At 38.7% G+C, this 14,355-nt stretch overlaps 1 protein-coding gene across 3 annotated transcripts in view; it reads right to left on the minus strand.

Moving 5' to 3' along the window:
* Positions 1-14,355, minus strand: part of hmcn1 (hemicentin 1) — a 607,098-nt gene that overhangs the window by 125,984 nt on the left and 466,759 nt on the right. For all 3 annotated transcript variants that reach the window (XM_087990747.1, XM_043699541.2, XM_087990748.1), the window contains exons 62-68: positions 13,307-13,438; positions 10,226-10,375; positions 7,960-8,119; positions 6,006-6,130; positions 4,263-4,446; positions 3,443-3,540; positions 1,106-1,384 (exon numbers count right to left, since the gene is read on the minus strand). In XM_087990747.1, coding sequence (XP_087846873.1) covers positions 1,106-1,384; positions 3,443-3,540; positions 4,263-4,446; positions 6,006-6,130; positions 7,960-8,119; positions 10,226-10,375; positions 13,307-13,438 — 1,128 coding nt within the window. The remainder of the gene's footprint in view (positions 1-1,105; positions 1,385-3,442; positions 3,541-4,262; positions 4,447-6,005; positions 6,131-7,959; positions 8,120-10,225; positions 10,376-13,306; positions 13,439-14,355) is intronic.

Here is a 14,355-nt window from a genome sequence, read left to right on the forward strand (position 1 = left end):
CTATTGCACTGTTTGTTAACCAGTGTCTGTAGCCTCCCTAATCCCACATGCTGTAATTGTGTATACCAATGCCTTGTATAGAATCTTATTGAAAACCTTCTAGAAATCTAAAATAGCACATCCACTTGTTTCCACTGATCTATTCTATTATTTACCTCCAAGAACTCCATCAGGTCTTCAAATATAAGTTCTCTTTCATAAATTCATGTTGACTCAGTGTAAATCTGTGTTATTTTCTAAGCATTGTGTTATTGCACCTTTTATTATAGAATTTTGCCTGCAACTAATGTTGTCTTTACAAGTCTCTCTGTTCCCTAATTTTTCATTCCTTCCTGTCTTAAATTAGATTTCTAAAGTTTCCTCTCCTATGTTCTATCTTACGTTGCAAACTCAAACTGCCAAACATGGAACAGGAGTAAAAATAGAAATTGCTGGTGAAACTCAGGAGGTCTAGTAGCATTGGTGGAAAGAAAGCAGAGTTAGCATTTTGAGTTGTGACTCTTCCTCAGGGCTGATGAAGGATTACAGGACTCAATACATTAACTCTGCTTTCTTCCAACAGATGCTGCCAGATCTGCTGAGTTTCGTCAGCAATTTCTGTTTTTGTTTAAGATCTCCAACTTCCCTAGTTCTTTGTTTTATTTTAGGGAGCAGGAGTAGGCTATTCAGCCCCCTGAGCCTGTTCTGTCATCCTATAATATTATGGCTGGTCCTTAAATGAATATTCCTGCCTACCTTGATAATTTTTCACCATCTCCTATAACCTTTCACTGCTTTTCTTAATAAGAATCTATCCAACTCTTCCTTAAAAATATTCAAGGTCTCTGCTTCCACATTTTTCAGGAAGAGAGTTCTAAAGACTCAGACCTTCTGAGATGAAAAATTTTCCTTATCTCTGTTTTATATGGCGACCCCTAATTTTTAAACAGTGACTTCTAATTCTAGATTCTCCCATAAAAGGAATCATCCTTTCCACATCTACCCTTTCAAGATGCATCAAGGTCTTATATATTTCAACCTTGTGCATCTTTCTCAGAAAATGTGAATCCATAGAGAGAATTTATTAGTTATTTTTCTATCCTTGATGAGGAATCTTTTCACTTACCCAGCACCTTCAAATTGAAGTGTTTGTTCACCTCACCAGCTTCATTGGCTGCCACACAGGTGTACCTTCCAGTGTCTTTCACATCAGTCATGGAAATCTGCAACAACATCCCCTGGTTTCTAACTGTCATATGAGGGCCTAATTTGAGAGGTAATGCTTCTTTAAGCCAGGCTAGTGTTGGAGTTGGAGTTCCATCAGTAATGCAGGTTAGGGAAGCTGAATTTCCCTTTATTACAGTGAGCTCTTCTGTGCTGCCAGCATCATCCAACCTTGGAGGGACTATAAGGGACAAAGAAAGCCCAGTTAAAGAGCTGTGAAGTCTCATTTGATCAAATTCTCCTCTTTCTTTTTACAATAAAATAGTAAATATACATTCGCAAATTCATAACAATTGGGGAAACATTCCCCCTCAATACACATTTAATCTTCATTTATCTATCCCACACCATGTCACTTCATGCCTGAATAACACATGTGACCTCCACCAATAGGATGAATAAAACAGCTGTTATGAAGGTGTGGTTGTGTACTGTACATTTGAGAGAGACTGAAAGCTGGCAAGGACTGACTGAAAGCACAGAGTCTGCTGAATAATTTAAAAGTGTAACATTTGGTTGGGAAACAAATAGCTGGAGCTGTGTTGCCATGGTATACAATAAATTCAAATTTGGCCAGCTTAAATTATGCCCCAAGATACCAAACTCCAATAGAATTTTAATTTTAATGTTTTGATGATGTCAAACCAATGAGATTGTCCAATGTTTTGGGATATATAAAATTGGGTATTTTGAACAGTTGAGGAGAACAGCAAAGAGCAACCAAGCACCAACAGACTGCTAGCAGAATAGCTCTCATAAAAGTACCCGTCCACATGAAATTTGTGCAGCAGAAGACTGAAGACAACTCAGGAAAATCTACAAAGGAGAATTGATACAGCTGGCTGGTTTTGAAACAGCATTTTTTAAATAAACCTTAATCAGGATTTTTAAATCCGAACAGTATTGTAGAGTGGGAGGTAAAAGATAGGTTTAAGAGAAAGGAGTTGTAAATAATTGTTGTCTAATGTTCTCTTTTGGACTTAAAGGATAAAATTGTTAAATTTTTCTTCAAATAGTGACATTTAGGATAGTTCTTTGCCACTTTAAACTTAACAGATTACTGCGTGAGGTGAGCTTTTCTGTATGTCTGGTTTAAATTAGCAGAGGGGTTACCGCATTTCGTAACACAACAATGGTGCAAATGTTGGCCACTGGTGAGTTGCTGCCCAAGAAGATATTGGAATCTGGGCTGCTTCCTAATGGAGCTTAGAAAACAGCATACCCTGGCATAGAATTCACTGGCCATAATCTGGGAAGAAGACTGGTCACTGATTTAAAGGGGCATCTACAGTGGATCTGTGTCAAGTGCAACCAAGTTAAAGGCTCTCTGGCAGGAAGAGAGATCTTTGCTGTTTATAAATAATTGGATGACTCAAAGTGTTGAGAGTGATTTAAAACAAACGTTCTTAATTTTTTAATTGAAAGCAAGGATTCAAGACTATTTTGCAGCAATGACAGGAACATGGAATAGATCAAAGGCAGATCAATGTTGAAACCAGGGATACATGGGTAAGGTTACTCATTCCCATATTTGCTTCTCCATTGACAGCCAAGAGATTTAGGTGATGGGAAGAACGATGATCCCAAGGTTCAATAATGCCCCCTTGCGAGTCCTCCAACAGTTGTAAAGGATAGGCAGGAGATACTCAGATCTGCTGACTGCAAACAGAGACCTTCCATTATCATCAAAATAACCCAAAATGCCAGAAGCCAGCAGCCTTGGGATCATACAAAGAATTTGCTAGATACGGCTCTCTCTCTCTCTCTCTCTCTCTGCTGCTGCAAAAAGCTTCCATTCTTACTCTGCTGCTAGATTCATTCTGTCCGTATTTCTTCTCCTGGACTGAAGGAGATAGCAAGCAAGGAAAATCTGCTTCATTGAATTTTCGCTTGCCAAAGGTGCTGCTACATTGGAATAGTTGGTGAATAGTAGTTAAAATACATACTATTTTGTGAACTATTTTGATAGATTTAAAGTTATGCCAATTCATTTTTTTTGTTTGTATTTTAACTATGGTGTAAGAATACAATATATTTTTCTGAAAGCCTAGTAGTTTGACCAATCAAATCACATCTGGAAAGCAGTGTCTGACACTTGCCTTTTAATAAGATAAAAGTTAGGGTCGAGACTATCTCCTTCACATATTTTGAGGGGGTTTGGTCTGGCCCATAACAATAAATATCACATACCACTGTGTACAATTTGTAAAGTAATGCAGAATCTTTACCAAGAACTCACCGTACACTATTAGGTTGTAATGTTTGTTATCGACACCAGCTCGATTAGAGGCCACACAAGTATATGTACCAGCATCCGACACTTGTGTTCGCACAATTCTGTAAGAAAGTAACAAGTAAGTCCAGAAGTATCCAATTTTATCCAAACTGATTGGGGTTAGGTTAGTGGAAGACATTGCTAGTTAACCATACTTGTTCTGAAAAAGGGTAACTGGACCCAAAACGTTATCTCTTTCTCTCTACAGATGCTGCCAAACCTGCTGAGTTTAATCCAGAGATTTCTATTTTTGTAACCTTACTTATTGGTGGAAATGATCTTTGCTACTCTTCAAATATCTGCGGCATGGTGGCTCAGTGCTTAACACTGCTGTCTCACAGCACCAGGGATCCGGGTTCTCCTGGTGTCTGCGTGGGTTTCCTCCGGGTGCTCCGGTTTCCACCCACAGTCCAAAAATGTGCACGATGGGTGAATTGACCATGCTAAATTGCCCATAGTGTTCAGGAATGTGTAGGTTAAGTGCATTGGTCAGGGGTGAATATAGGATAATAGGGTAGGGGAATGGGTCTGTGTGGGTTACTCTTCGGAAGGTCAGTGTTGACTTGTTGGATCAAAGGGCCTGTTTCCATACAGTCAGGATTCTAAGATTTCTTATTGATGCTGACAATTCAGGCTCAGCCATAACAATTGTGTGATTCAGGAGTGAATAATCACTAATTCTTAATTTATCATCTCCTTTTCTCAGCAGCAATGATATCTCATACCTTCTAGATATTGGCCCTTCAGTCAAGTTTCCTAATTAAATGTAATTTGGAAAACTCACCTCAAAACTTTCCCAGCAGATAGAAGTCTGATCTGAGAGGAAATGGGCAGAGGTAGTCCATTCTTTAACCAGTTCAGTTGTGGAGGAGGGGAACCTGAAGCCATACACTCAATGTTAACAGAGTTGTCCAGTATAGTTGTGACTTCCTGGTTCCCATTCAGATCACTATAAATGGTTGGTGGAACTAAAATACAAATAATAAACAATTATATAGTTGCAAATATTTGTGACTCATCATTTTATGCATAGCGGGTGAATTAGAAAGAATAATGACATAAGATTCTTGCAATCTGAAAAGCTCCTTTCCAGAACTTTGAAATCCTTAATATGTACAAATGTTACAAAACTGAAGTAGGAATCAAATGAAATACTTTATGATGACATATTCTAAGGTTACATCAATATTATTATGCAAAGACAAAAAGGACAGAAGATTAATCTTAAATGTTACATTCCTATGTTCCAGTTGCTGACCCTCCTCTCCTAAAGGTTTATACATATGCCTAACTTTAGCCCATGTGGATACTGGTAGCACTCTGGTGCTTCATGAAAATTCTTGGTGTGAGTTACGCAGATCAGTTTTGTCAGTGAATTTTGACAGGCTATTTCACCATGTGCAAGTGTAGAGTCTCTCTATTCAAAATATTCAAGTGATGAAACTTGATGAGGGATAGACAGGACTATTAAGTATTCAGATCAGTCACGACCTATTGAACTACACAGCAGAATCAAGAGGCTAGGGGGGTCATAGCGAAAGGAGGGTTGAGGCGTGGTCAAATACAATCCTGTAAACATATACATTTTCCAGCAGAGGTCACTAGATGGTAATTAGACATTTCCTTTAAAATCTTGAGTAAAATGTCAATATGGTTGCGTTAGGGATTTCTCACCTAACAGTGAGGATTCAAACATCACTTCAGGACTTGGGCACATAAACTAGGCAGTCAAATGTTACAATACTCCGAGATGTTGCTTTTCAGATGGTTCTTTAAACAATCTTATCTGCTTGATCTTGTCTGCATATCCCTTTGTGTTAGTCGAAGAACAGCAGAGAGTTTTTTCAAGGTTCAGGCAAGAATGCTCCCCTCAACCAAAATTATCAGCTAAGATCTTGCTGCATATAAAATGGCAGCTGGTTTAACTCACAAATAACAGGTAATGCATCATGTAAAGCATTTGGGGATGTCATGATAATGTGACAAGATATTATATAAATGGCAATACTTTCTAACTGCAACTACAGCCCTGACTGAGTTTAGGCACAGCAACTCAGGAAGGCACTGAACTTGGGATTTTAAGTTGCTTTGTTTCAATAACATATAAACAAATAGCCAAGTAGATATAATCATTAAAAATAAGGGGTCACACACTTAAGACAGAGGTGAGGAAAAATCCTTTTCAGAGTTTCTAGAGAACTTTCTATCTCAAAAAATAGTGGAGGCAGAATCTTTGCTTATCAAGAAGCAATCTATAGCCTCTCTCTATTCAAAACATTCAAGTGGTGAAACTTGATGAGGGGTAGACAGGATTATTAAGTATTCAGTTCAGCCACGACCTATTGAATGAAAGCAGGATCCAGAGGCCAAGAGGTTTATTTCTACTCCTCATGCATATATTTGTATGTACATTTATATCTGCAATCCTTTCACCCCTGTTATTGTCCTTTTTGTTCTTAAGTTAAAGCAAGAAATAATAGAGCTGTAAGAAAGTTTTGAATTGATAGAACTATGACATTTTACTCACCATAAACGTTGAGATTGAAAATCCGATCTTCCTCACCAGCAGAATTGGTGGCCACACAAGTGTATTTACCAATGTCCGTAGTCACTGTACCATTAATGTGGAAGGCGCTACCGTCTGGACTCACTCTGAGAGCCACAACAAACACATAAAACTCAATATATTTTTTTTCAATGAGGCAAACAAGAGATACCCGAATATGTCTTGGGGGTTTCCTGCTCTCTCCTAGCATAACTATGGTAGAAACACCTGAGGAATTAACATCACCAGCAGTTTACATCTTTTAGCTGGGGTTTCTGGATTTAAAACAAGGTATTGGTAGAGTAAACCAGAAGAAATTCTTGCCCACAAAATTTTACAGAAATCTGTCTTCGCTAAAATCCACTGAAAAGCAAATGTATTCAGGTCCTTAACGATTATGTGAACATCTATGACATAATTTTAAATATTAATCAGGAGTAGTAGCTAAACTTATTTTACTTTATACAACATTAATAGAAATAAACAAAATATTTTTTCAAATTAAATGGGTGCGTTAGCACTAATACATCTTGACACTGTATGTAAAAACTACTCCAGCATCCAGATGAAAGTCACCCTACGTGAGAAGAGTTTAGGTTGTATAATTATTTCCTAATCACCATCAATTCATAGCACTAATTAAGTGAAAGTTGACACCAAATTGACAGGCATACTGAGACAATACAGGTGCTTTGTGTGACTGAACTGCACACCAGTATTGTGTTACATGTAAGGAAAGATCAGAGACCAAAAAGATAATTCCTGTTTGGAGGCAGAAAATAGATACATTGCACTGAATGAATATTTCACATTTATGTGAAGAACAGGATGACACTGTTGCTGAGGATATTGAAACATTAGATGGCATAAAGTGAGAAGGGAAATATTAAAGGGATTAGCATCTTGGAAAGTGGATAATTCACCAGGTTGAGTTTAAATTTATTCCAGTATGCCAAAAGCAGCAAGGGAGGAAACAGTAGAGTCTCTGATCATTCTAGATGTGTGGACAGGAGAACTATCATATTGTATAGTTGTTTGAAAATCCAAGAAGAGACAGACTGAGTAAGTACAGGCTAGTCAGCCTAACCTCAGTAGTGAGCAAACTATTGCTGTAAGTTTCTAATGGACAGTATGAATTGTCATTTAAAGGTACCGATGAATCAAAGACAGCATAGATTTACTAGGGGATGGTCGTATCTGTGTGAATCAATTTAATTTTTTTTGAGCAGATAACAAGGAGGGCAATGATGCCAGTGCTTTTGCTATTGTTTACATGGAGTTTAGGGAGGCTTTTGACAAGGTCCAACTTGTCAGAAAAATGTGGGAACTAAGGGAAGGTGACACATTAAATATAAAAGTGACTCAGCAGCGGAAGCAAAGGATAAGAAATGATAGGTTTTTGTGACTGGAAGACTGTTTCCAAAAGTTCTCACAGGATTCCCTTGCTTTTTGTGATTTAGGCTTAAATGTGAAGGGCCTGTTTAAGAAGCATGTAGTAAGAGAGAAATTGACCATGTGATTCATATTAAGGAAAGTTGCAGACTATAGAGAAATATTAGTAGACTACTCAGATGGACAGAGTTGTCAAATTGAATTCAATAATGAGAGGCATGAGGTATTACATTTAGGGAGGGAATAAAAGCAAAGGAATATACAATGAATGGTAGGATTCTACAAAGCATAGAGAACCAGAGGGACTTTGGAGGTCCCTCCATTTTTCAGGATTGTTGTTTCAGAATGGGAAAGGGGTCTGAAATAATAGAAATCAATAAAAAAAAGCACATGAATCCTTGATTGTGTGTGAGACAGTTGAAGCCTTGTGGGAATTAAGAGATTATATTACACATTCAGACAAGAGTTGCCTGTGAAAGATTTAAACAATTTCCTTCCCACAACTTTGAAAGTCACAAAGATAATACTTCTGATCCAAATTTACCTCAATCGTTCATCATCATCAGCAGTAAGGGGTTTTCCATCTTTGAGCCACTGAATAGAAGGTCTGGGATTACCATCTGCAGCACAAATCAGCTTCACATTTTCACCCACTAGAACACTGACATCGCTGGGCATCTCCGCACCGAATATGTTAGGAGGAACTGTAACAGCATTGTCCAGAATAACCATCATTCTTAATCAGCCACTCTAAAAAGAACTGTATGCTCATAAACCATTCTTTCAATGACATTGGGTCAAAATTTTAGAACTCCCTCTCGAACAGTATTGTGGATCAACTTACAGTGGAAGGCAGTGGTTCAATTAAGTCAGCTCACCAACACTTTTAACAGCAATTAGGGATGAGCAATAAATGCTGGTACAGCTCATGATGCCCACACTCAATAAATGAATTTTAAAATACACTGATCTTGATAACTCTTTAAAGCTAAATGTATGAAAATAAAGTTTCAACTTATAACTGTTTCTTTTGACAACAGATCATTTACATTAATAATTACATTTGTTTCTTTCCACAGATGCTCCCAGATATACTAAGTATTTGCAGTTTTTATTTCAGATTTTTAGCATTCACAGAATTTTGATTTTGTATAAAATTTAGGATGGTTTCTGAAACCGGAAAAGTGCAGCAGCAATCTATTGCCTTTTGATAGATATTACAGTAGAAAATGCCATGGTTACTTCTAAGATGAAGAAGGGCTAATGCCCGAACGTCGATTCTCCTGTTCCCTGGATGCTGCCTGACCTGCTGCGCTTTTCCAGCAACACATTTCCATCTCTGATCTCCAGCATCTGCAGACCTCACTTTCTCCTCTAAGATGTAAGTGTAAGGTTTATATAAATTTCAATGTAATTCATTGTAGGGTTTGAATTTTGAACTAGGGGTATGTGGGCTTGTGTGTGTTTATGATGGGATTTAAAGACTAATTTGTCAGTATTTTTGAAGCCTTATTTTTAATGCTGTTATGAGAGAGATTTCCTGCAGTTGTAATGGCAATGTGTTTGTGTCAGAAGAGTTTTATGAGTGGAAAGAATAAACACTGAACAACACTAAGCTGCTTTTAGTTAGAAGGATTTGGAATTGCTTGGTGGAAACCACAATAATTTAGAAAATCTTTTGGTTTCAGTTCGCAGAAATTCTTGTTGAAGTCAGATGTATAAAACTATTTTGATTGAAGAAAGGAGATGGATGAGAACTATTAGGAAATAGGTTATCTCAGTGTAGGAGCTGAAAATGTGTTGCTGGAAAAGCGGAGCAGGTCAGGCAGCATCCAGGGAGCAGGAGAATCGACGTCTCGGGCATGAGCCCTTCTTCAGGAAGCCCTCCTGAAGAAGGGCTCATGCCCGAAACATCGATTCTCCTGCTCCCTGGATGCTGCCCGACCTGCTGCACTTTTCCAGCAACACATTTTCAGCTCTGATCTCCAGCATCTGCAGTCCTCACTTTCTCCTATCTCAGTGTAGGAATTTAGTTTGAATACTTCAAAACAGAAGCATTTTGTTAGAATCCTGAAGGTGTTATTTGGAGCTGGAAAAGTCTTAGTTCTGTTGTGCAAATACTCAAGGAAGACACTATCATACTTTCTGGATCAAGAACTGAAAGTGACAGTGAAGTTAAGCTTATGGATGTGAGAGAGAAGGGAATTTTGGGTGCTGTTGGGATAGATGGAATATTATATTTTATTATGTGTTTCAAAATCTTTAAAATTGTTTTATGTAATAGCTCATTTTATTCTATTTTATCCTCATTTCTTCTGCATAACAAACTTCCATTTTAATATTAAATGTTAATCTACAAGTTAATTTTTGGTCTGGGATTGAATTTATCCAATAATAACATCTGCTGAGATTGTAATAGTACTGACTTTAATATTTCATTATAACTATCATGTATAAATAATTCATTTAGAGGCTGTAAGTAATGAAGATTGGATTTTTGGACTACAATCAGCTAGCATTGACTGCCTCATTATTGCTATGCAATATAAATTATAAAATGTTATAGCAAGCAGACCTGTGCAACAACCAATATTCACTTTAATTTTCTATTGTGGTGCACAGCCCAATTGTTGCAACCTGTGGAGTCTTTTAGACTGGTGTCTATCTGCACTTGCACTGATATCAAATAGAAAGTTGGTATAACTGCTTTTTTTTGATTTGCTGCGCAATACATTGCAGATTGAAAGCAGCCTGGAGGGAAAGTTTGCAATGGCCTCATGATATTCTTTAAGCATGAAGTATATACGCACTTTGAATTGTCAGGATATAGTTTTTCCGTGCTGTTCCCTCCACATTTGATGCCACACAGGTGTAAGTTCCACTGTCTGACAGCTGTGAACGAGCAATTTGGAGTTTGTTTCCTCCAGAGAGGATGTGCATCTCCAAGGACTCGGCATTTGCTGAAGTAAAAGAAAATCACAATAGAAAATTCTCTCTTGGGTTATTTTCATAAAGTCTGTTATTTATTTATATTGCTCTTGGAAAAAAGGTTAATTTGTAAAATGAATATTCTACAGTTTGTTTATTGCATATTTACGTTATGATTTTTGTTCCTGAGACTGATTACAGTAAAAGATGAACACCCATAGCCGTTTTTAAGCCTTTCATAAACATATAATTAGAATCTTACTTACAATTTAACTAGCTATTATTTTTCCATAAAAATCCAATGTATTTATTTTTGTTTACTCAAAATATGGTATGCAAAAATTCCAAAAAAAAATCCACACAAGGATTGTCTGAGACTCTCCAGGAGTTATAAATCTCCAAAGCAGTATTGTTACTGATCTAAAAATGAAGCAGAGCTTTGCACCACAGAATTCCTTTTACCTGCATATGACAGCTTCACAATTAGAGTCACAGATGTGCAGCACGGAAACAGACCCTTCAGTCCAAATTGTCCATGCTGACCAGATAAATTCATCTCGTCCCATTTGCCAGCACCTGATCCATATCCCTCCAAAGCCTTCCTATTCATATACCCACCAGATGCTTTTGAAATGTTGTAATTGTATTAGCCTCCACCTCTTCTTCTGGCAGTTCATTCCATACATGCACCACCCTTCATGTGAAAAAATTGCTCCTTCGGTCCCTTTTCAATCTTTCCCCTCTGACCAGAAATCTATGCCCTCTAGTTCTGGATTTCCCCATCCCACGGCAAAGACCTTGTCTATTAACCCTATTCATGCCCTTCATGATTTTATAACCTCTATAAGGTCACCCCTCAGCCTCTGATGCTCTAGGGAAAACAGCCCCAGCTTATTCAGCCTCTCCCTATAGCTCAAATCCTCCAACCCCGGCAACATCCTTCTAAATCTTTTCTGAACCCTTTCAAATTTCACAACATCCTTCCGACAGGAGGGGGACCAAAACTGCACACTATATTCTATTGTTCTGTACAGCTGCAACATGACCACCCAACTCCTGTACTCAACGCACTGACCAATAAAGGAAAGCATACTAAATGCCTTCTTCACTATCTTATCTACCTGCGAATCCACTTTCAGGGAACATGAACTTGTACTCCAAGGTCCTTTTGTTCAGTAACACTCCCCAGGACTTTACAATTAAGTGTATAAATTCTGCCCTGATTTGCCTTTCCAAAGTGCAGCACTTCACAATTATCTAAATTAAACTCCATTTGCCATTCCTCTGCTCATTGGCCCATTTAGAGTCAAAGAGCCATAGAGATGTACAGCATGGAAACAAACCCTTCGGTCCAACCCGTCCATGCCGACCAGATATCCCAACCCAATCTAGTCCCACCTGCCAGCACCCGGCCTATATTCCTCCAAACCCTTCCTATTCACATACCCATCCAAATGCCTCTTAAATGTTGCGATTGTATTAGCCTCCACCACATCCTCTGGCAGCTCATTCCATACACGTACCACCCTCTGCGTGAAAAAGTTGCCCCTTAGATCTCTTTTATATCTTTCCCCTCTCACCCTAAACCTATGCCCTCTAGTTCTGGACTCCCTGACCCCAGGGAAAATACTTTGTCTATTTATCCTAATGATCAACATTCTGTTGTAATCCGAGGTAACCTTCTTTGTTGTCCACTACACCTCTAATTTTGGTGTCATCTGCAAAATTACTTACTAAACCTTCTATGTTCACATCCAAATCATTTATATAATTGACGAAAAGCAGTTGATCCAGCACCGACCCTTTTGGCACACCACTGGTCACAGGCCTCCAGTCTGAAAAGCAACCCTCTATCACCACCCTCTGTCTTCTACCTTCGTGCCAGTTATCTAAGCAAATGGCTAGTTCTTCCCGTATTCCATGTGATCTAACTTTGCTAACTAGTCTACCTTGTCGAATTCTTTAAGTACTCTATACAAAACCGTGAAAAGGCATTTAGAGAGTATTCAACTTTCATAAGATAAATTTGTGTATTATTTACAAACTTCAGTTAGTATCAAGTCACACAACTGACCCCTCAGGAATGTGTCTGCTCAGAATTGGTAGCCATATGCGGCACGGTAGCTCAGTGCTTAGTACTGCTGCATCACAGCAACACGGACCCAGGTTCAATTCCACCCTTGGGCAACTGTGTGTGGACTTTGCACATTCACCTCGTGTCTGCATGTGCTTCCTCCGGGTGCCCCGGTTTCCTCCCACAGTCCAAAAATATGCAGGTTAGGTGGATTGGGCATTCTAAAATTGCCCTGTAGTGTCCAGGGATGAGCAGGGTAGATGGATTAACCTTGGGAAAATGCAGGGTTACAGAGATTGGGAAGGAGGATGGTTCTAGGTGGCTCTCTTCAGAGGCTTGATAGGCCCTATACCCTGCTTCCACACTGCAGGGATTCTATGATGCTAGGCAATAGGAATACACCCAAAGCTGTGGCAAAAGAGCAGAACAACCTTTTTTCTTCACTGTTGCAGTATGACTTAGAAAAGGCGATATTTTGGACACCAATGAGAAAATTAAGACTCTAGCCTCAGTTGTACCACTTGAATAACAAACAGCCATCTGTACAGCTATGGGCAACCTCAATAATTATTACAGCATTATAACTAACTTTCAGAATTGATCATTACATGCATTTTACTATTTACTTTGCAGATATGATTTTAAAAAGAATGGAAAAGAGTCAATGAAATAGAACCTGAAGATGCTATGATTTTGATTAAGTGAAATTAACTAAGACCCTCTCCTAAGGGAAAGATGATTACCAAAAGCAAGAATTGTTTTTATTCAGAAAATGACATTTGTGTTGGTATTTCCACTTATACCACTAGGGGGCATCACCTACCCAGCCTTATAGAAGCAAAAGTAACCTTCTTATATTGAAGCCAATATAACAGTAGCAGTAGCTTACCAAAAGTCCTCCCGTTCTTCAGCCAAGTTAATGTTGGTGGAGGAATGCCAGTAGCATCACATGCAAAAGTGACAGGATTGCTAATGATCTCACTGATTTTTTCTTCTGCCAAGCCTTCAATACTGGGTGGGACTGCATGAGAAATAGAACAATTGAGTGGTGTAAATTATAACTTCATGTTTTTCCTGGCAGACACTTTCGGCTAAGATGAAACTGGCTGTTTTGTCTGACTGCATGAGAAAGTGGCCAAGATTTGCAATGCTTCTTCCTGTATTAGGGCTTCTTAGCTTGTACACATTTAAAAGAGATACCCAAATAAAATGTGGCCAGCGATGCATTTCCTGCGAATGCAGTCAATATTTAGATATGTCACCGCAGAAACATTATCCGTTCGTTCATGAATGACATCACAGTGAAAATGTACATAGCAACAAAATCAGTGGTCTGTATATTCCCACCAACAGCAGTGGATTGAAAAAAATACACAGTGCCCCCCACCTCAGGAATTTTATTGAAATGGTTAGAGTCGAGGGAAAGACTGGTGTAGTGATTGGAATGTGGCTGTCGTGTGTAGTGCATCTCGTGGAGTATGAATTCCCTGATTGGCCGAGTTTAACACCTCCATTCAGGGTGTTCTGGGCGACAGCTATAAACAGGAGTGGCAGTTTCCAGTCATTCTAGGGATTGGCTTTGAGATGGCTGGTCAGAGTCCATGTACTGTGCACGTGTAAATAAAGGATGATTGGGTGATGGGATACTGTGCAGTTATTTAAACTGGGATGGCCATTTTTACAGCATTAACTGCCGATGGTAAATTTGAAAGTCCAGCTTAAAAGTCAGTGAATGTGTGACCAGCAAGGTGAATGAGATGGTTAAGTAGGTGAATTGGAGAAGTTGGCAGTTCAGATTGGGAGCTTTGGTGAGACGGATCAAAATCGTCCTCGTGAGGGTTATTCGAGGGATTAGTCAGGTGGTTGGGGATAATTGGCTGGTGTCGATCATTAGTTGAGGGGTATTGGTCAATTTTGGAGTTATGGAGTAGCTACACA

The sequence above is a fragment of the Chiloscyllium plagiosum genome, unplaced genomic scaffold (genome assembly GCF_037043375.1).
Source record: "Chiloscyllium plagiosum isolate Xiang-an unplaced genomic scaffold, Cpla_swu_hap1 HiC_scaffold_9, whole genome shotgun sequence".
In the NCBI taxonomy this organism is placed as follows: domain Eukaryota; kingdom Metazoa; phylum Chordata; class Chondrichthyes; order Orectolobiformes; family Hemiscylliidae; genus Chiloscyllium; species Chiloscyllium plagiosum.